The sequence below is a fragment of the Prionailurus viverrinus genome, chromosome B2 (genome assembly GCF_022837055.1).
Source record: "Prionailurus viverrinus isolate Anna chromosome B2, UM_Priviv_1.0, whole genome shotgun sequence".
NCBI lineage: Eukaryota > Metazoa > Chordata > Mammalia > Carnivora > Felidae > Prionailurus > Prionailurus viverrinus.
This window is the reverse complement of record NC_062565.1, coordinates 136,937,272-136,953,965: the sequence shown is the minus strand read 5'-3', so window position 1 is coordinate 136,953,965 and position 16,694 is coordinate 136,937,272. Positions and strand designations below refer to the sequence as shown.

Sequence of the window (16,694 nt, the reverse complement as noted above, 5' to 3'; positions counted from 1 at the left end):
CCACACTGGCCTTCTGCAGCCGCCTGAGTGGACTTTGCGTCCTCCTCTCCCCTTGCTGTCGCCTGTGCTTTGTGCTGTGAAGAAGACTTATCCGCCACCATCACCCTCCATCCTTTGCCTCCCTGACTCTTACCTTCCGAAGCTGAGCTTAAAATTCACTTCCTGGGGAGCACCTGTGAGGCTCAGTTGGTTAAGCATCTGACTCTTGATTTCATCTCCAGCTCAAGTCATGATCTCACAGTTCGTGGGATTGAGCCCTGAGTCGGGCTCTGGGCTGACAGCATGCTGCCTGCTTGAGATCCTCTCTCTCAATAAATAAGTAACCTTAAAAAAAAAAAAATTCACTTCCTACAAGAAGATTTCCCTGACTACCAAGTCCAGGGAACACTTTTGCCCCTCGCCTGACTTGACCTCCCTTTGGCAATGTGCCACACGGAGCACGCTCTCCTTGAACTCTCCTTACTCCTATCTCCCTCACCTCTCCTCTGCATCACTCCCTCCTCTGATTTACCCGGACCTCCCCTCTCAGTCCCTCTGGTAGCTCATCCTCCTCCACCACTCTTTACCTGGGTATTCTCTGGACTTCTGTCCTCAACCCTCTGTCACCGGAGATACCCTCTCTGACCAACTTCCTGCCCTTCTGAGATTTCAACAACTTCCGGTGTCTGATGGTTCCCAAATCTGCACCTGGAGCTAGAGATGCCCATTCCCAACAGTCTACTGACCATCACCTGCAGGTCCTGCTGGCACTTCAAAGCCAACATCATCTCCCCACTACCTCCAGCAGCAAAGCTTGCCCACCTCCATCCTTGCCACTGGTCCCCAAGAGCACCCTGTGTGACTGTTTGTTTGTATTTCCCGCTACATCCTTATCTGAGCCCGGGCACCCTTTTACTCCAGGAACCCTTTCCTCCACCCTTTTCTGAACTTCTACGTATTACCATTTATTGTTTACATAACTACACTGTGAGACCAATAGCTGGAAACAGGGTTTTCTCTGTTGTAACTCCATTTGTTGCAGGCACACGCTTTTTTAAGTTTTATTGCAAGAATAATCCAACAAATCCAAGTACATGCTTCACTTGGATTCACCAACTGAGAACATTTTGCCACATTTGACTTATTCCTTACTCTATGTGTTTATTACAGTTATGATTGCTAATTCATGGGTAATTTGCCAACATCATGGCCCTTCACCCCAAATACTTCAGCATGTATCTCCTAAGCGCAAGAATAGTCCTTTGCATAAAATAGTCAAATTTATGGGGTGCCTGAGTGGCTCAGTTGGTTAAGCATCAGACTTTTCATTTAGGCTCAGGTCATGACCTCATGGTTTGTGAGTTCGAGCCCCGCGTCAGGCTCTGGGCTGATGGTGCAGAGCCTGCTTGGGATTCTCTTTCTCTCTCTCTCTCTCTCTCTCTCTCTCTCTCTCTCTCTGTATGCTCTCTCTCTCTCTTTCTCAAAAAATAAACTTTAAAAAACAGTGAATTTAAGGAATTTACCAATGACACCATAATTATTCACTAATCACCTCAATACTATTCCTTGGAGCAGCTATGACTACATTACCTGTGTTGTCAACCACCTTCAGTCTGTTTGATCTGTAACAGGTTCTCAGCCTTCCTTTAACTTTCATAACATCAATAACAAGATAAACTGACATACAGCTCCTAACATGATACACTGAGTAACACATCCCTCATAGAGAATTAGCATAAATTCCAAATATGATTAAGCTGAATCAATGATGAGGAAACACTGGACATACCCCAAATCAGGGACATTCTACAAGCTGGGCTCTTTTTTTTTTTTAATTTATTTTTTTTTAATTTTTTTTTTAATGTTTATTTATTTTTGAGACAGAGAGAGACGGAGCATGAGCAGGGAAGGGGCAGAGAGAGAGGGAGACACAGAATGTGAAGCACGCTCTAGGCTCTGAGCTCTCAGCACAGAGCTCGACACGGGGCTCAAACTCACAGACTGTGAGATCATACCCTGAGCTGAAGTCGGACACTTAACCGACTGAGCCACCCAGGTGCCCCAAGCTGTGCTCTTTTTAAATGCATTGCTCTCATTCCTGCCTAAGGGTCTTGTGATTTCTGAGAACATTCCTTCCTGGGGTCATTCACAACTCAGCACAGACACCATCTCCTTGAGGAGCCCTCCCTAACCATCCTTTCACCCCAGCCAATTTTGATCCTGTTTATCCTGCTTTATTTTCTTGTTAAAGCATTTAGCATTCTGTTTTTTGTTTTACCATAAATTACCTTATCTACTTTTTTTTACTTTTTTTGTTATCTGTTTCCCTGCACAAGAATATAAGTTTTATAAAAGTGGGGCCATATCTAAAACAGCGCCTGCTTTAAGCGTCCAACTTCGGCTCAGGTCATGATCTCACAGTTTGTGGGTTCGAGCCCCGTTATCAGGCTCTGTGTCGATAGCTCATAGCTTGGAGACTGCTTTGGATCCTGTATCTCCTTCTCTATCTGTTCCTCCCCCATGCTCGCTCTCTCTCTCTCTCTCTCAAAAATAAAGATTAAAAAAAATTTTTTTAAGAAAAAAAAAAGAATACACCTTCTCTTTATAGCTGCTAAAGGAAAGAATCTCTGTATCTTCTGTGCCTAACAGAGAGCTTGGGACTCAATGGGTAGTTGCCAAATAGGTGACTAACACAATGCATGATTCACTAAGCAGATTATTTCTGGTTCAGATTTCCTCCCAACTTCTCATTTTTGCTTACTTCCAACATTCACAAGATGTCAACATCAAGACTTCCTTTTTGGTATTCTCCACTAGTATACATTTCTTTTACCCTGAAGTGGAAGAGACTGAGGAAATGTGACACTTATAGTCCAGTCTGAAAGTTGTTCCCCTTTGCACTGACACTGAGGTTAGGCTATAATGACCCGAGTATGCTGAAAATGCATTTCTGTACAAAGTGAACAGGGAAGATTCAAGAGGGAAATCACAGAGTTAATTCAATGAAAAGGAAGTTACTCAGTCACTCAGAAATAAAATTCATATATTTGTTTTTATAAGCAAAATTTAAGATATTTTATTCAAGCACTATCCAAACGTAGATAGAGCGGCCATAATTGGTAGTTATGCTGGTATCGGTAAGAAAGAGTATGTATGGTCCTCGTCAGCAATGCCTCTGAAGTCCTCTACCTTAGATCAAAGCCACCAAAGTGCCAATTTTTAAAGGGGGGAAAAAAAATTGGAAGCAAAACAAAGAAAAACAACCTTGGGTAAAGTACACAGCATAAAGAATTCCTGGGGCAGCAAGTGCTACTCCCTTTCTCAATTAAAAATTTTTAAGTTGTCCTTGAACGCAGAAAAAGTAAGTCTTTATAATTAGTCAACGTAATTCAAGTGCAAACCAAGGAGCACTCGCTACTGTTTCAAACATACATCACTTTGTATTTGGTAACATTAAGTAAATACACACACGTTTAAAAATACGCAAAGAAAAACTTGCTCTGTTTGGTGCTCAGAAAGCTCTCCTACCTGTCCTTCGAATGCTCTCTCTCATGCAGCATTCTAAAGCCAGGTGGTCAAAGAATGATTAGATAACAGAAGAAACTAAGTGTTGTAGTTAAAATAAAATTAGATATACAGATGGTGGGTGTGTCTAATGTTTTCCCATGATCAGATTGTCATCATTTACCTTTTTTTTTTTTTTAAGTTTATTTATTTTGAGAGAAAGGAAAGAAGAGAGAGAATTCCAAGCAGGCTCCAAGTTGTCAGTGCAGAGCCCGTCGTAGGGCTAGACCCCATAAAATGCAAGATCATGACCTGAGCTGAGATCGTTGCCTGAGCCAAAATCAAGAGTCCATCACTCAACCGAGCCACCCTGGTGCCCTTTAATAGCCCTCTTACCAATTTCTGCCTGGTTGATATTTCAGCTGGTAACAGAGGTATGTGGGGAAAATTCTACTCTAGTTTGGATTTGTCTATATCTCCTTATAGATTTTTGCTTCTGTCAATATTTGTTTTACATATTTGAATGCTAAGTTTTGATGCCATGTTGCTGCATATACATTTTACAATTCTTATAACTTCCTGTTGAATGAAAACTTTTATTATTGTGAGACAGTGATATAATTTGTATCATTATAGTGACTCCCTTTATCTCTAGTAGTACATTTTTGCCTTAAAAGTATTTTGTACATTATATCTAATCAGCTTTCTCTTGCTTATTTTTTGCCTGATAAATTTTTTTATAGACTCTGTTTTCAACTTTTCCATGTACTTTTGTTTATATGTCTTTCATAGGGGGGGTCTAGGTGGCTCAGTTGGTTAAGCATCCAACTTTGGCTCAGGTCACGATCTCACAATTTGTGAGTTTGAGCCCTGCATCAAGCTCTGTGCTGACAGTGCAGACCTGCTTTGGATCCTCTGTCTCCCTCTCTCTCTGCCCCTCCCTTGCTCTCTCTCTCTCTCTCTCTCTCTCTCTCAAAAATAGACATTTAAAAAAAAATTTTTTTTTAAAGTGGAAATAGTGGAGGGGTACCTGAGTGGTTCAGTCAGTTAAGCATCCGACTTTGGCTCAGGTCATGAGCTCACAGTTCGTGAGTTCCAGCCCCGCGTCAGGCTCTGTGCTGACAGCTCAGAGCCTGGAGCCTGCTTCCAATTCTGTGTCTCTCTTTCTCTCTGCCCCACCCCAGCTCGTGCTTTGTCTCCCTCTCTTTCAAAAAATAAACATTTTTTTAAAATTTTAATATTAAAAAAAAAGTAGAAATACTGGAGAAATAAAGGGAAAACTGACTTTACTTCCTTCATAATTATACTTGACTAGTTCCAAGTCCTTTGCTTTGAGGACCTAATGCTGTAGGTAACCTGTGCTGCTATTCACATTTTCTTCAACAACCCCATCAGACAGTTATTCTAATTAATCTGTCTTACAGAGAGGAAAGAAACTTGCTCAAATTCCCAACAGCGGCGTGTACTGGAGCCGTAACTTTGGTTCAGGTCTTCTAGGTATGTGAAAACACTGGCCAAGCAAAGCCACCATAGGTCTGTGACCTCTCATACCACATCCAATCACTTTTTACCAAATGATCGCTATAGCTTTTTGCTGACTGACATCATTTTAATAATTTGGTAACATTTTTCAGCTCCCATGCCTTATTTCAAATGCATGGCAAAGTTACACTGTTCTGCTTAAAGCTGTATTTGTAAATTTCCCCAAAGCATGTTTCTGTCTTCCATGCTTGAGCTGTTATACTTCAAGTCACACAATATCACTCTTAGTATTCATCGCGTTCTCTAACCTAGTAAAGCTCTGATGATGATTTCATTAGAGGTAAACCCAACGTGAGAAAAATGCAGCATTAAATTTGGTTCATGGGTGATACCAACAAAAATCACTGTTTTTGTGTCTGTTTCTCTTGATTATGAACTCTTGATTCTTCATTGAGAGCAAAAACTGCCAAATTCATTTTTAAATTGTTTTTAATGTTTATTTATGTTTGACGGGGGAAGAGAGACAAAGCACCAGTGAGGAAAGGGCAGAGAGAAAGAGGGAGACACAGAAGCTGAAGCAGGCTCCAGGCTCTGAGCTGTCAGCACAGAGCCCGACGTGGGGCTGGAACTCACAAGCCACGAGATCACGACCTGAGCTGAAGTTGGAAACTTAACCGACCGAGCCACCCAGGCACCCCTCAACTTCATTTTTGTTACCCTCAGTATCTCACACGGATCCTCAATTACTGATTGTTGAGGTGGTGACTGAGGCATTAATGGAGGTATCAGTGATGACAGTAGTGATACAGATGCCAAGGCCAATTCCAAAAGCTATATAGAGTAAGAATGGCTCATATTAATAAGCACTTATTCTGTCACTCTGTTGGATGCATCAAATATATTAACTGTGAAATCCCAAAACTATCCTATGTGGTAAATACTCTGGTACCATGCTGCAGATGAAGAAACTCAAGTTTAGAGACGGAAGGAATTCTCTTGCTCATGGCATCACAGGTAGTAAGTGATATACTCACAACTGCCTGAACTCAAAACTAATACCTTCAGCCTCGGCAGTATTCTCCTTCCTCATACAGTTGCATACTGTTGTATTTAGTCTGTTTTTCAGTGCATGATGGTGTAGTAGGAAAAGTACTACTGAACTGTCAAAAGCAGGATATTTAAGTCCCGGCTACCTCAGCTGCTAATTGAGCAAGCCATTTCGACATCTATACAATGGGAAATTCTTGCCTCACCCACCTGAGTTATACGACTGTCACAGATGAAGTATTTAGCAAACTGACAAATTAACTGCAACCAATCCTGGTCTTTCTGCTTCTACTTTAAGTCTCAATAAAATTTACGTCTTTCAGGTCAATGAAAAGGCTTGGTAGGGGCGCCTGGGTGGTGCAGTCGGTTAAGCGGTTAAGCATCCGACTTCAGCCAGGTCACGATCTCGCGGTCCGTGAGTTCGAGCCCCGCGTCAGGCTCTGGGCTGATGGCTCAGAGCCTGGAGCCTGTTTCCGATTCTGTGTCTCCCTCTCTCTCTGCCCCTCCCCCGTCCATGCTCTGTCTCTCTCTGTCCCAAAAATAAATAAACGTTGAAAAAAAAAATTTTTTTTAATAAAAATAAAAAAAATAAAAGGCTTGGTAAAAATATTCTTTTGTGTAGGCAGATAAATTTATCCTTAAAATCTCAATACGAACCAAGACTATGCAATATGATCACTTATTTATTGCTAAAGCTTTTGTTGTTTTCACTTTTACAGTGGAAAACTGTGGCAAACACCACCAATCAGGACCACCGAAAGTGGGACGAAGTGACCTCATGTACCTCCCGGTGTGATGCACTGAAACACATCACTTTAGAGTTCTTCTACCAAAAATCTAATGAAAAACAATCAGACAAACTTTTTCTACAAGACAAGTGACCTAGACTCTGTAAAAATATCAGTGTCATCAGGGGCGCCTGGGTGGCTCAGTCAGTTAAGCGTCTGACTTCGGCTCAGGTCATGATCTCACGGTCCGTGAGTTTGAGCCCCGCATCGGGCTCTGTGCTGACAGCTCAGAGCCTGGAGCCTGCTTCAGATTCTGTGTCTCCCTCTCTCTCTGACCTTCCCCTGTTCATGCTCTGTCTCTCTCTGTCTCAAAAATAAATAAACATTAAAAGAAAATTTAAAAAAATATATATCAGTGTCATCAAAGCCAAAAAGACTGGGGAACTATTCAAGGTTTACAGAGACTAAAGACACATAACTAAATACAATGCATGATAATGAAAAAGTATGCTGCAATAAATGGCATTATTGGGACAATTGGCAAAATTTTTGTAGATAGCATATATTAGATAAAATTACTGTAGCAATGTCAAACACCCTGAATATGATCAATGTATTTTGGTCAGAGAATGTGTTTCTCTTAGGAGATACCTACTAGAATATTCAGGGATGAAGGGCCATAACGTCTATAACGTACTTTCAATCGTTTTTCCAAACAAATATAAATAATAATAATTTAAAAAAGGCTACATACTTATGCACGGACTAACATACTTAATTCACAGAGGATACCATATTGGGATAAAATGTCAAGTGGAAAAAAATCAGTTTTATTTGTACAATACGTTACTGATTTTCCACAAGAAGCCAAGAATCAGAGAAATCGAAATATAGGTCAGATGTAAAGCAGCATTCAAAGGTGCTGAGTATTAGAAGAATTCCTATAACATGTTTGAGAATCCACCCCATTTTTGAATCTAAGAGTGCCCCCGCCAGAGGAATTTCTGTGGTCAGTAGGGTGAGGCTGAGGACAACTCTCAGGTTAGCAATTCAGCGGAACACAATGCCTCCCCCGTCCCTGGCAACACCCCTAACACACTATGCCTAACACCTATGCCTAACACACTATGACCCTAATGCCAGGTGAAAGGAGATAACCCGGGCTGAGCCAGCCCTAACTTAGTGTGTGTACGCGTTTGTGCGTGCGTTACTGCACATCTGATGCCCCAAAGTCCCCGGTGCTTAAGTACCTCCTGAGAGTAATTGAATACAGAGATCCAAGGACGACTTAATGGTTGTTTACAGGGTGATTAGCAACGAAAAGGCCAACAACGTTGCTCAGGACCGTCATTAATTCTACCACACCAGAGCTTGAAGAAACTGCTCTGAATCACTTCTCACTAGGCAAGCAGTGGAAGTTAAATGAACGAAGAGGGCGGCGGTCGGGGAGGGTCGACAGGAGCGGTCTTTAGAATTTCACCCGTTTAAACACAGAGAAGCAAACTGGTACCACCTAAAGCTCAGACGCGCTTCACAAACTCACGACCCGCCCATAACTTCCTAAAATTACCCAGCCAGCCGCGGGCAGTTGCAGTCCACTTCCAAGGCGGGGCCAGACCCTCCACGATGCACCCACGCCCTGGGAAGAAGTTTGCAAATGTGAGCGCCTGGGCGCCCCGCGGCCGCTCACCCCCGGGTGCTCCGCGGCGTTCGGGGAGGCCGCCTGGGGCCACCCCCGCGCGCGGCCGGCGGGCTGGGACCGTACCTCGGGCGCGGGCGACGAGGCGCTGCGGGCGGCGTGGCCGGCCGGATCCAGGCGCCTGGAGCCGGAGGAGCGGCCGCGGCTCATGGCGCGCTCGGAGCGCAGGCGACGCGGAGCGCAGGGTGCGGGTGCGCGTGCGCGCGCGTCTCCTCGGGCAACTAGCAAACGAGGGCCCGCGGCGCTCGCCGGCCCTGGCGGCGGGCGGGGCTGCGGCCTCGGAGATGCGGCTCGGGGCCGCGGGACAGACCCAGATCCTGCGGACTGCGTCCTGCGGCGGCCTCCGAGGCCCTGGCGGTCCCGTCTGGCCTAGGCTTGGTTGAGCGGCAGACACTCGCCAAAAGGCTGGGGGTCCCGGGTCTTCGCCGTGGGGCTGCCCCACGGGCGTGATTCCAGGTCTTGTCCTTCTGCCGGGCAGGCACAAGTGACAACGAGTGGTCAGTGGTATGGTCAACGTTACGGCGCTGGCGCGCCGGAGGTGTAGGAGGATGCTGACACAAAGGTGAAGAGCGTTTATGTAGCACCTGCTGTGTGCAGACGCTGTGCTCCTTTCAAGGCCGGCTTCCGGGGCGTGCAGCCTGTGAGCTTGTACAGGCCCTATGCTCAGCAGGGTCCCGTGCTTGGTTGAATGTTTGGCTGTTCCAGCCTTGGACTTCTTAACGATTTTGGAACACAGGCCCCTGTATTTTCATTTTGTACTGGTTTCTGCAAAGTAAGTAGCCCGTCCTGGTGAGTGTGCTTGCATTTAACCTTCTCAACAACCCCGCAGGAAACTGTAAGTAATAGTAATATTAGTATTAGTAACAGCCATAACTTCTAGTTATGAAACACCGAAGTGTTCTTACAAGAGCTATTCTAAGTGTTTTCGAGGTAAAAATCTCCTCGAATAAAACAAGATTATGAAGTGGACATTAGAATGATCCAGTGTTAAGATGAGGAAACGATCACAAGGAAATGAAAGAACTTGTTCACGCGTATACAGCTAGCTGGTCAGGGGCAGAATGAGGATCAGACCCCAGACCACAGGCCTAAAGCACAGAGAAGGGAGCATCCTGCGGAAGGTTCCACTCTTTGCAGCAGAGCTTAAAAATGGAGCCCCGCTCACCTCACTTGAAAGCCCTCGGCGGACCTCTGTGCTGTTCTAAAATGAAATAAAATCAGAGAGATAGGACCTCTTCTGGGATTCCATCCAGTTATCCCGCATGCATCCATTATTGGCTGAGGATTTCTTGGCCTTGACAATGGCTTTTGATTTTACAGTTAGCCTTGCCACCCATCCAATCCATAATCACTTAAAAGGCTTTCACTTGAGCACCATTAAAAAAAAAAAAAATCCTTAAGGGAAACTGAGGCTTTCAGAAATCTATTAATAGTATAATTTGTGGGAGTCTGGGTGGCTCAGTCAGTTGAGCATCCGACTCTTGATTTCTGCTCAGGTCATGATCCCAGGTTTGTGGCATAGAGCCCCCCACCCCTCCAGCTCCACACTGAGCCTGCCACCTGCTTAAGATTCTCTCTCTCCTTCTGCCCCTCTCTGCTGCTTGCTCTCTCTCTCTGAATAAAAATAAAAATATAATAGTATAATTTGTAATAACCGTGTTTTCAAGGTGCAGTTTCTCCTTGCAGTGGAATCGCTACACAGTTCTTAAATTTTCAATAAAAATACACTGCCCGAGGAAACACATAGTTGATGAAACCCCAAGTCACCTGGCAGAGAACCAAGCCGAGGAAGTCCCTTCTCTATTAACTCCAGCATCCAGTTGTTCCAGAATTCAATTTTATGAAGTCTAATTCTGGTCACAGTGGTCAACCTTGTAACTCTTCTTCATGACAACATAAGATATGAAAAGATTGAATTCCCACAGTCTTTTCAAAAGTCAGCATTGGTTAGGGTGCCTGGCTGGCTCAGTTGGTAGAGTGTGTGAGTCTCGACCTTGGGGTTGCAGGTTCAAGCCCTACATTGGGTGTAAAGATTACTTAAAATAAAAGTCTTTAAAAAAAAAGTCAGGGGGCGCCTGGGTGGCGCAGTCGGTTAAGCGTCCGACTTCAGCCAGGTCACGATCTCGCAGTCCGTGAGTTCGAGCCCCGCATCGGGCTCTGGGCTGATGGCTCGGAGCCTGGAGCCTGTTTCCGATTCTGTGTCTCCCTCTCTCTCTGCCCCTCCCCCGTTCATGCTCTGTCTCTCTCTGTCCCCCCAAAAAATAAATAAACGTTGAAAAAAAAATTTTAAAAAAAAAAAGTCAGTATTGGTGATGGATGCATTAACTGACTAGATGGGAGGAATCCTTTCACGATGCATATATACATCACCACTATACACACTTTGTGTATCCTACAATTGTATTTGTCAATTACACTAAAGCTGGGAAAAAAACAAATACACACAATGAAAACATTTTAATCAGCGTTAAAAATTTTTTTTCTGTGAGTAACAGCAATGCACTTCCGTGTAAGTGGGAGCAGGAGAAGTGCTGGGCTGGCCCCTGTCCGGATGCCTTTGAACTTTCTGGCATGTCAAGACATGAGTCCAGGGACTCTTCAAGGCAACATCTGATGATGTGTCCTTTGAGGGTTGAGAGGGAGGACTGAGTCTAGAGGGAGGCCTGAGCTGGACTGTGGAAAGGACCACAATTTGGGACCAGCTGGCGCAATGCCGTAGGACATGCAAGCTGGCGGTGGGGGGACTCTGGGCATGATGACAGTGTAATTAAGCAAGGGAGGGAGATAAGGATGAACAAAGCAAGTTCCAGCCTAGATTTCTCACGAAACTGCATGTGTGGATAGTATATTATGATCCATCATACCTCGGTACAGACTTCTGCTTTCCTTTATAACAACAACAGAGGCAGAAAGCTACCAGCTGTGTGACCTAGTACACCTCCTGGAAATGCTTCTTCCAGATTCAATGCCAGGCTGAATTTGGGCCGTGGTGTCTAGGAACTCTTCTGCTGCTCAAGTTTTGGAAGAGCACTGTTAGGAAGTTGCACCCAGAGGAAGACAACGGTACAACAGTAGGCGGGATGCATTGGAGGAGGTGGAGGCAGGGCGAGGAGGTCTTCAGGATGGGCTGTTGGGGACCCCCTGAGATTTGGCTCTGGTAGGAATGGGGGTGGAGGTGAGGAAGAGAGGGACGATCTGGAGTCTGAGCACCCAGCCGGACTGGAAGTGGAGTGAGGCCTGAGAGGCTGCAAGGAGATAAAGCAGAGGAGAGAGGAGGAGAGTTCGGCTTGGGACACATTTAGTCCGCGGTTCTGATAGGGGAAGGCAAATATTTTGCAGTTTGGGAACAGGCAGTCCTGGGCACATCCAGCATAAACCAGAATCTCCAGCTCATTCTGCTATAATGTTAAATTTTATCCTGAAATGTGTTTATAAACCTGGCACGCTAAGGTATATGTTAAATAAACACGAACTCTGAGACGAGATAAAAATGCCTCCTAAGGAGCTCTGGGAAAATGCAGAACTATCTATCAGGCGCCCGGGTGGCTCGGTCAATTAAGCCTCCAACTTTGCTCAGGTTACAATCTCAGGGTCTGTGGGTTCGAGTCCCGCGTCGGGCTCTGGGCTGACAGCTCAGAGCCTGGAGCCTGCTTCAGATTCTGTGTCTCCCTCTCTCTGCCCCTCCTCCTGCCACGCTCTGTCTCTCTGTCTCAAAAATAAATAAAACATGACACACAAAAAAAAAAACCCTCTCTCCAGCACTTGAGGTCTTATTCCCTTGTGATGTCACACGTTTATTGCTCTGGTCTCTCCTTTTCTTTGTTTGCTCGTTTGTCTCACAAGGTCTACGTGTTTCTCATGGCAAAATTTGTAATATGACAATAAATTTGGGGGCTTTCGACTTGTATTTAGAAACCTGTCACGGAAACCACTCCTATAACATGTTAGTTGTCTAAAGCTTGTTTTAAACGAGTATTATCTGATTTAAATATTTTCCTAAACAACTGAAGGAAACATGCAAACAACCAGTGTTAGTCAAAAGCATCAGATTAAGAAATTATGAAATTCTCCAAAGAAAAATGGAGCGATAATGGTTACAAAAATATTTTGGCTGTTACACAGCAAGCTAATCTGTAAAAGAGAGGTTAACAGTATGGAAAGGATATCACTGCTGTATTATCACTTTAGCAGAGGTATCACTGAAGAATTAGAACTGATCCATGTAGTTGGGTCAGACAAAAAGCCAGCCCCTCCTTGGGAGCTGGAAATAATAGACTACCAAGTGAAAATGTTGTAGGGTCAAGCATTTCCCCTGCTTTAACAAAGTTGGCAATCAGTGGGTTCACCCTTAAGTGAAATCAGATTATAAATGAAATCTAGTTCTCCGAGAACTAGAAAGAACCAGCAAAGTATAAACTTTGCTGGGGGGCGGGGGGGGGGGGGAAGCACCAGCAAAATATACACTTGTGTGAGAGATCTTTTCCTTTTATAAAAATAGTAAAAGTCCTTGGGTTTATCTCTGGACTTTGAGGCCCTCAAACAGACGTCAAGTGAACGGCCACTGAAGCCAGGCTGCCTGAGATGAAATCTTGGCTTACTCTCATTCTAAATGGCTTAGAACTTTGGAAGATCACAGTCTTAAAAATGAGCACTGGGTATGGAAACCAATTTGACAATAAATTATATTTAAAAAATCATTTTTTTTAACTACCCCATATATACAAACAAATTCTTAAAACATTTTCTTTCCTTTGAGAAAATAACGGATTCAGAAAGTTTGTAGGGGGCAGCTGGAAGCAAGAGACGTGCCTTATCCCCAAGAACTTAGGAATCAGTTGGCTTCACTGGATTAAACAAAACGGAGATATGCAAGACACTTTATAAGGACACTATTTCCCCAGCCAAGACAGAACTCTAACTGAATACATTAACATATATAAAGAAGGAATGTGGTAATCACAATAGAGGTTATTGTACAATGGGAAATCAGGGGAAAGGCAGTGGACCTCAAATGTTAATACTGTCTTGTCCACTCGATACTTAGTTTCTCACCGAAATTAATAAATGAGATTTTGAGTTTTAGAAGATCCCGCTTCCATGCCCCAAGCCTGCAAACCTGTGGCTACAGTCTCCCCATCCATTCACAGGACATGTCAGGAATGTTCCAGAAACAGGAGCCTCATGTCACAGTATACTCTAAAACAGCAATGAAAAAGAAATGAACGCAGTTCTTCAGGATCCTTTTGCTCCCACGAGTTGGACCAATGGGTCTTGAAGGACGAATGTTAAAAATTCCACCAAAAAATATGATAATTTGCCAAACATTCCATTAAATCAACTTTTAAAAGCAAATGTGGTTTCTAAATTAAGCAAAACCCCAGCTTCTTCTAGATCTTTAAAATGTCTTTGTTATTTTGGAAACTCTTATGGCTTTGGGTGGGGAGTGTGGGATTTTCCTGACCCTATTTTAGACACGCTTTAAATTTCTTTTAAAATAATGCCAACTTTCTTTCAAAAAACAACAAATAATTCTTGTTAATAAGATATTTGTAAAAGTTGAGGGTGAAAAGTTTCTCATATGCTCTGCTCTGGCTTGTCAGGATTGGTTCTGGCTTTTGCTGAGGTTTTCACAAAAATAGTCAAAACCATTTTGATGATTTTTCTGATTCAGACCAGGCTACATTTTATTAGCAATTGAGATTTAGCCAACTATGTTCATATGATATATATTAAAACTATAATATATAAAGCGATCCTCATCTACTCGTCTCAACAATATCATAAAAATAAAGTAGCCTAATTTTTGAAAAGAGATTTTTATCTTCTGCTGAGTTCAGAGACTTAGCCTCAGTTGAAAATAACCTCTTTATAAGCTTGCATTGCTAGTCATAAATGTCCTTGGTCTATAAAGCTTCCTCTAATAAAAGAGAAAGAGAAGGAAGAAAGATACAGAAAGTTGAGCACTCAGCTAACCATTTTTTTTTTTTTTAATGAATGCCTCAGCCTTCCCAAGGACAGATGTCTCTTGAGGTTGTTCCTCAAAGCTTCATCGTTGATACAAAACACTGATTTATGAGGATAAACTGTCTTTATTTCATTGGATCAATCAGCCACAATTACTTATTACCGGCGCCATACAGAGCAGTGACCAGGAGGTACAGTGAGTTAAAAAGAGAGGAAAAGGAAAAAAAAAAAAAAAAGAGAGAGAGGAAAAGGTATTTAAGTCTAACCTCAAGGACTTTCAGATTAATGAGGAACCGTAAGATATGGAAAAGAGGAGAAAAAAAAAAAAAAACACAACCACAGACAAAACCAGTCACTGAGCGATATTGAAAACGTGGCAAGTCATAGCTGGAGTTGTAGAGGGACCTGGTGATAGCCAGAGAAAGACTTCACTGGGGAGCTGCATCCAACTCCACAAGATAAAATGAGAAAAAGTAAGACTTTTCTAATTCAGCACATCAGGCTTCAGCTCCCTGAATCCGTCGTTAGACACTGCAGTGTTCACACGTAGTCACAGAAACTCCGACATCAATGTAGCCTGACTTGCCCCAAAGCAAAACCAAATCCAAGGCCCAAGCTTGTGTTTTCCAGCTTTGACATCGCAATCATACACGTGTCGGAGACTGGTAAGCTATTCACCGAGCCTGGGTAGGCACGGCCTTTGGTTTGTGGCTGGAGAAGCGTGTGGCTTCCGTGTCTGCTCTAAAAAGCTCGGGAGTGATTCCATGTGCCCTCTCTTCTCCTGTCTTCTGGCTAGACCCTGATTCCAGGATGACCTCCACATATTGAAGGTGGTACAGCCTCCAACAGCCTGGACCCCTGAATATCTGCATAGAGCAGAAAACGCCCTTACTTCCCACACACACGCATCCTGGGCAACTGGATTTCCTAAGAGTACATTCTATTCTGTTAAACCACTGAGCTTCAACATCACCTAGCATCACCTTAACTATACAATGTGTCCTTTTTAAAGCACAGAAAACTAAAACAAAGAGATGTGTCATCCTGTTGAACTATGTCGGAGAATGTTAGAAATTTATGAAAGGAGTTGTATTATGAATTCATATTTATTTTTTATGTATTTTTTAAGTTTACTTATTTTTTTTATTATTTTTTTTTTAACGTTTATTTATTTTTGAGATAGAGAGAGACAAAGCATGAACAGGGGAGGGGCAGAGAGAGAGGGAGACACAGAATCGGAAACAGGCTCCAGGCTGAGCAGTCAGCACGGAGCCCGACGCGGGGCTCGAACTCACGGACCACGAGATCATGACCTGAGCTGAAGTCAGACGCTTAACCGACCGAGCCACCCAGGCGCCCCTAAGTTTCCTCATTTAGATACAGAGACAGCATGAGCCGGGGAGAGGCAGAGAGAGAGGAAGAAGAGAGATAATCCCAAGCAGGCTCTACACCATCAGCACAGAGCCCAACATGGGGCTTGAACTCACGAAACCGTGAGGTCATGACCTAAGTCAAAACCCAGATGCATAACCGACTGAGCCACCCAGGCGCCTCTCATATTTATTTTTTTTTTAAGTAAAAGATAAAACATCTGCATGGTGAGTAAAATTAAACCTGTAAGTATAGATATAGTTAGAAAAAAACATGGAGAGATAAAATTATTTGAGGGAAATATTTTTTTTAACCAATCTGTAATAGAAATAGCTGTTCAGTTCTCACCCCATCTGCCTTGCCCGCCATGCCCCCTGTAGCTAGGGCCAGAATAGCTTCTGTCTCAGGTGGAGGCTCTTCATTCATCGAATAAGAAGGTTTTGAATGGATGGTTTCCCACAAAGTAACCCCCCCCCCTTCTTTTTTTCTGTGTAACACTTCAGTGAAATTCACAGGGAAGAAAATATACAAAACAGATCATCCTGGCACTGCTCTGGTTGAAGTACAATTGAGTATGTGGCTCCAGCCCCAAACTGCTCCTGGTGCCCCTGGAAACAACAAAACCCCAGGGGCACTTAGGAGCATAGTTTAAAAGCCACACTTTACATTAATTCAATCACAAACTACTAGGTACGGTCACACTAAACATCCTTAGTTTCTCTTATAACTTGTAACAATTGCTTTGCCTTGTACCAGTTTATCTGCACGTCTGGAAATTATTTCAATTTTCAACCTACGTAATGTCTTACCTAATACATTCCATTTTCCTTTAAACTATTTTTTAAATTTTTTTTTCAACGTTTATTTATTTTTTGGGGGGACAGAGAGAGACAGAGCATGAACGGGGGAGGGGCAGAGAG

The 16,694-nt window shown here is 43.5% G+C and overlaps 1 protein-coding gene across 1 annotated transcript in view; it reads right to left on the bottom strand.

The window, feature by feature from the left end:
* Nucleotides 1-8,607, bottom strand: part of CCDC170 (coiled-coil domain containing 170) — a 102,157-nt gene extending 93,550 nt beyond the window's left edge. Inside the window, exon 1 of the mRNA XM_047860203.1 lies at nucleotides 8,506-8,607. Within this exon, the coding sequence (XP_047716159.1) occupies nucleotides 8,506-8,589 (84 nt within the window). The 5' untranslated portion in view covers nucleotides 8,590-8,607. The remainder of the gene's footprint in view (nucleotides 1-8,505) is intronic.
* Nucleotides 8,608-16,694: the final 8,087 nt, after the last annotated feature.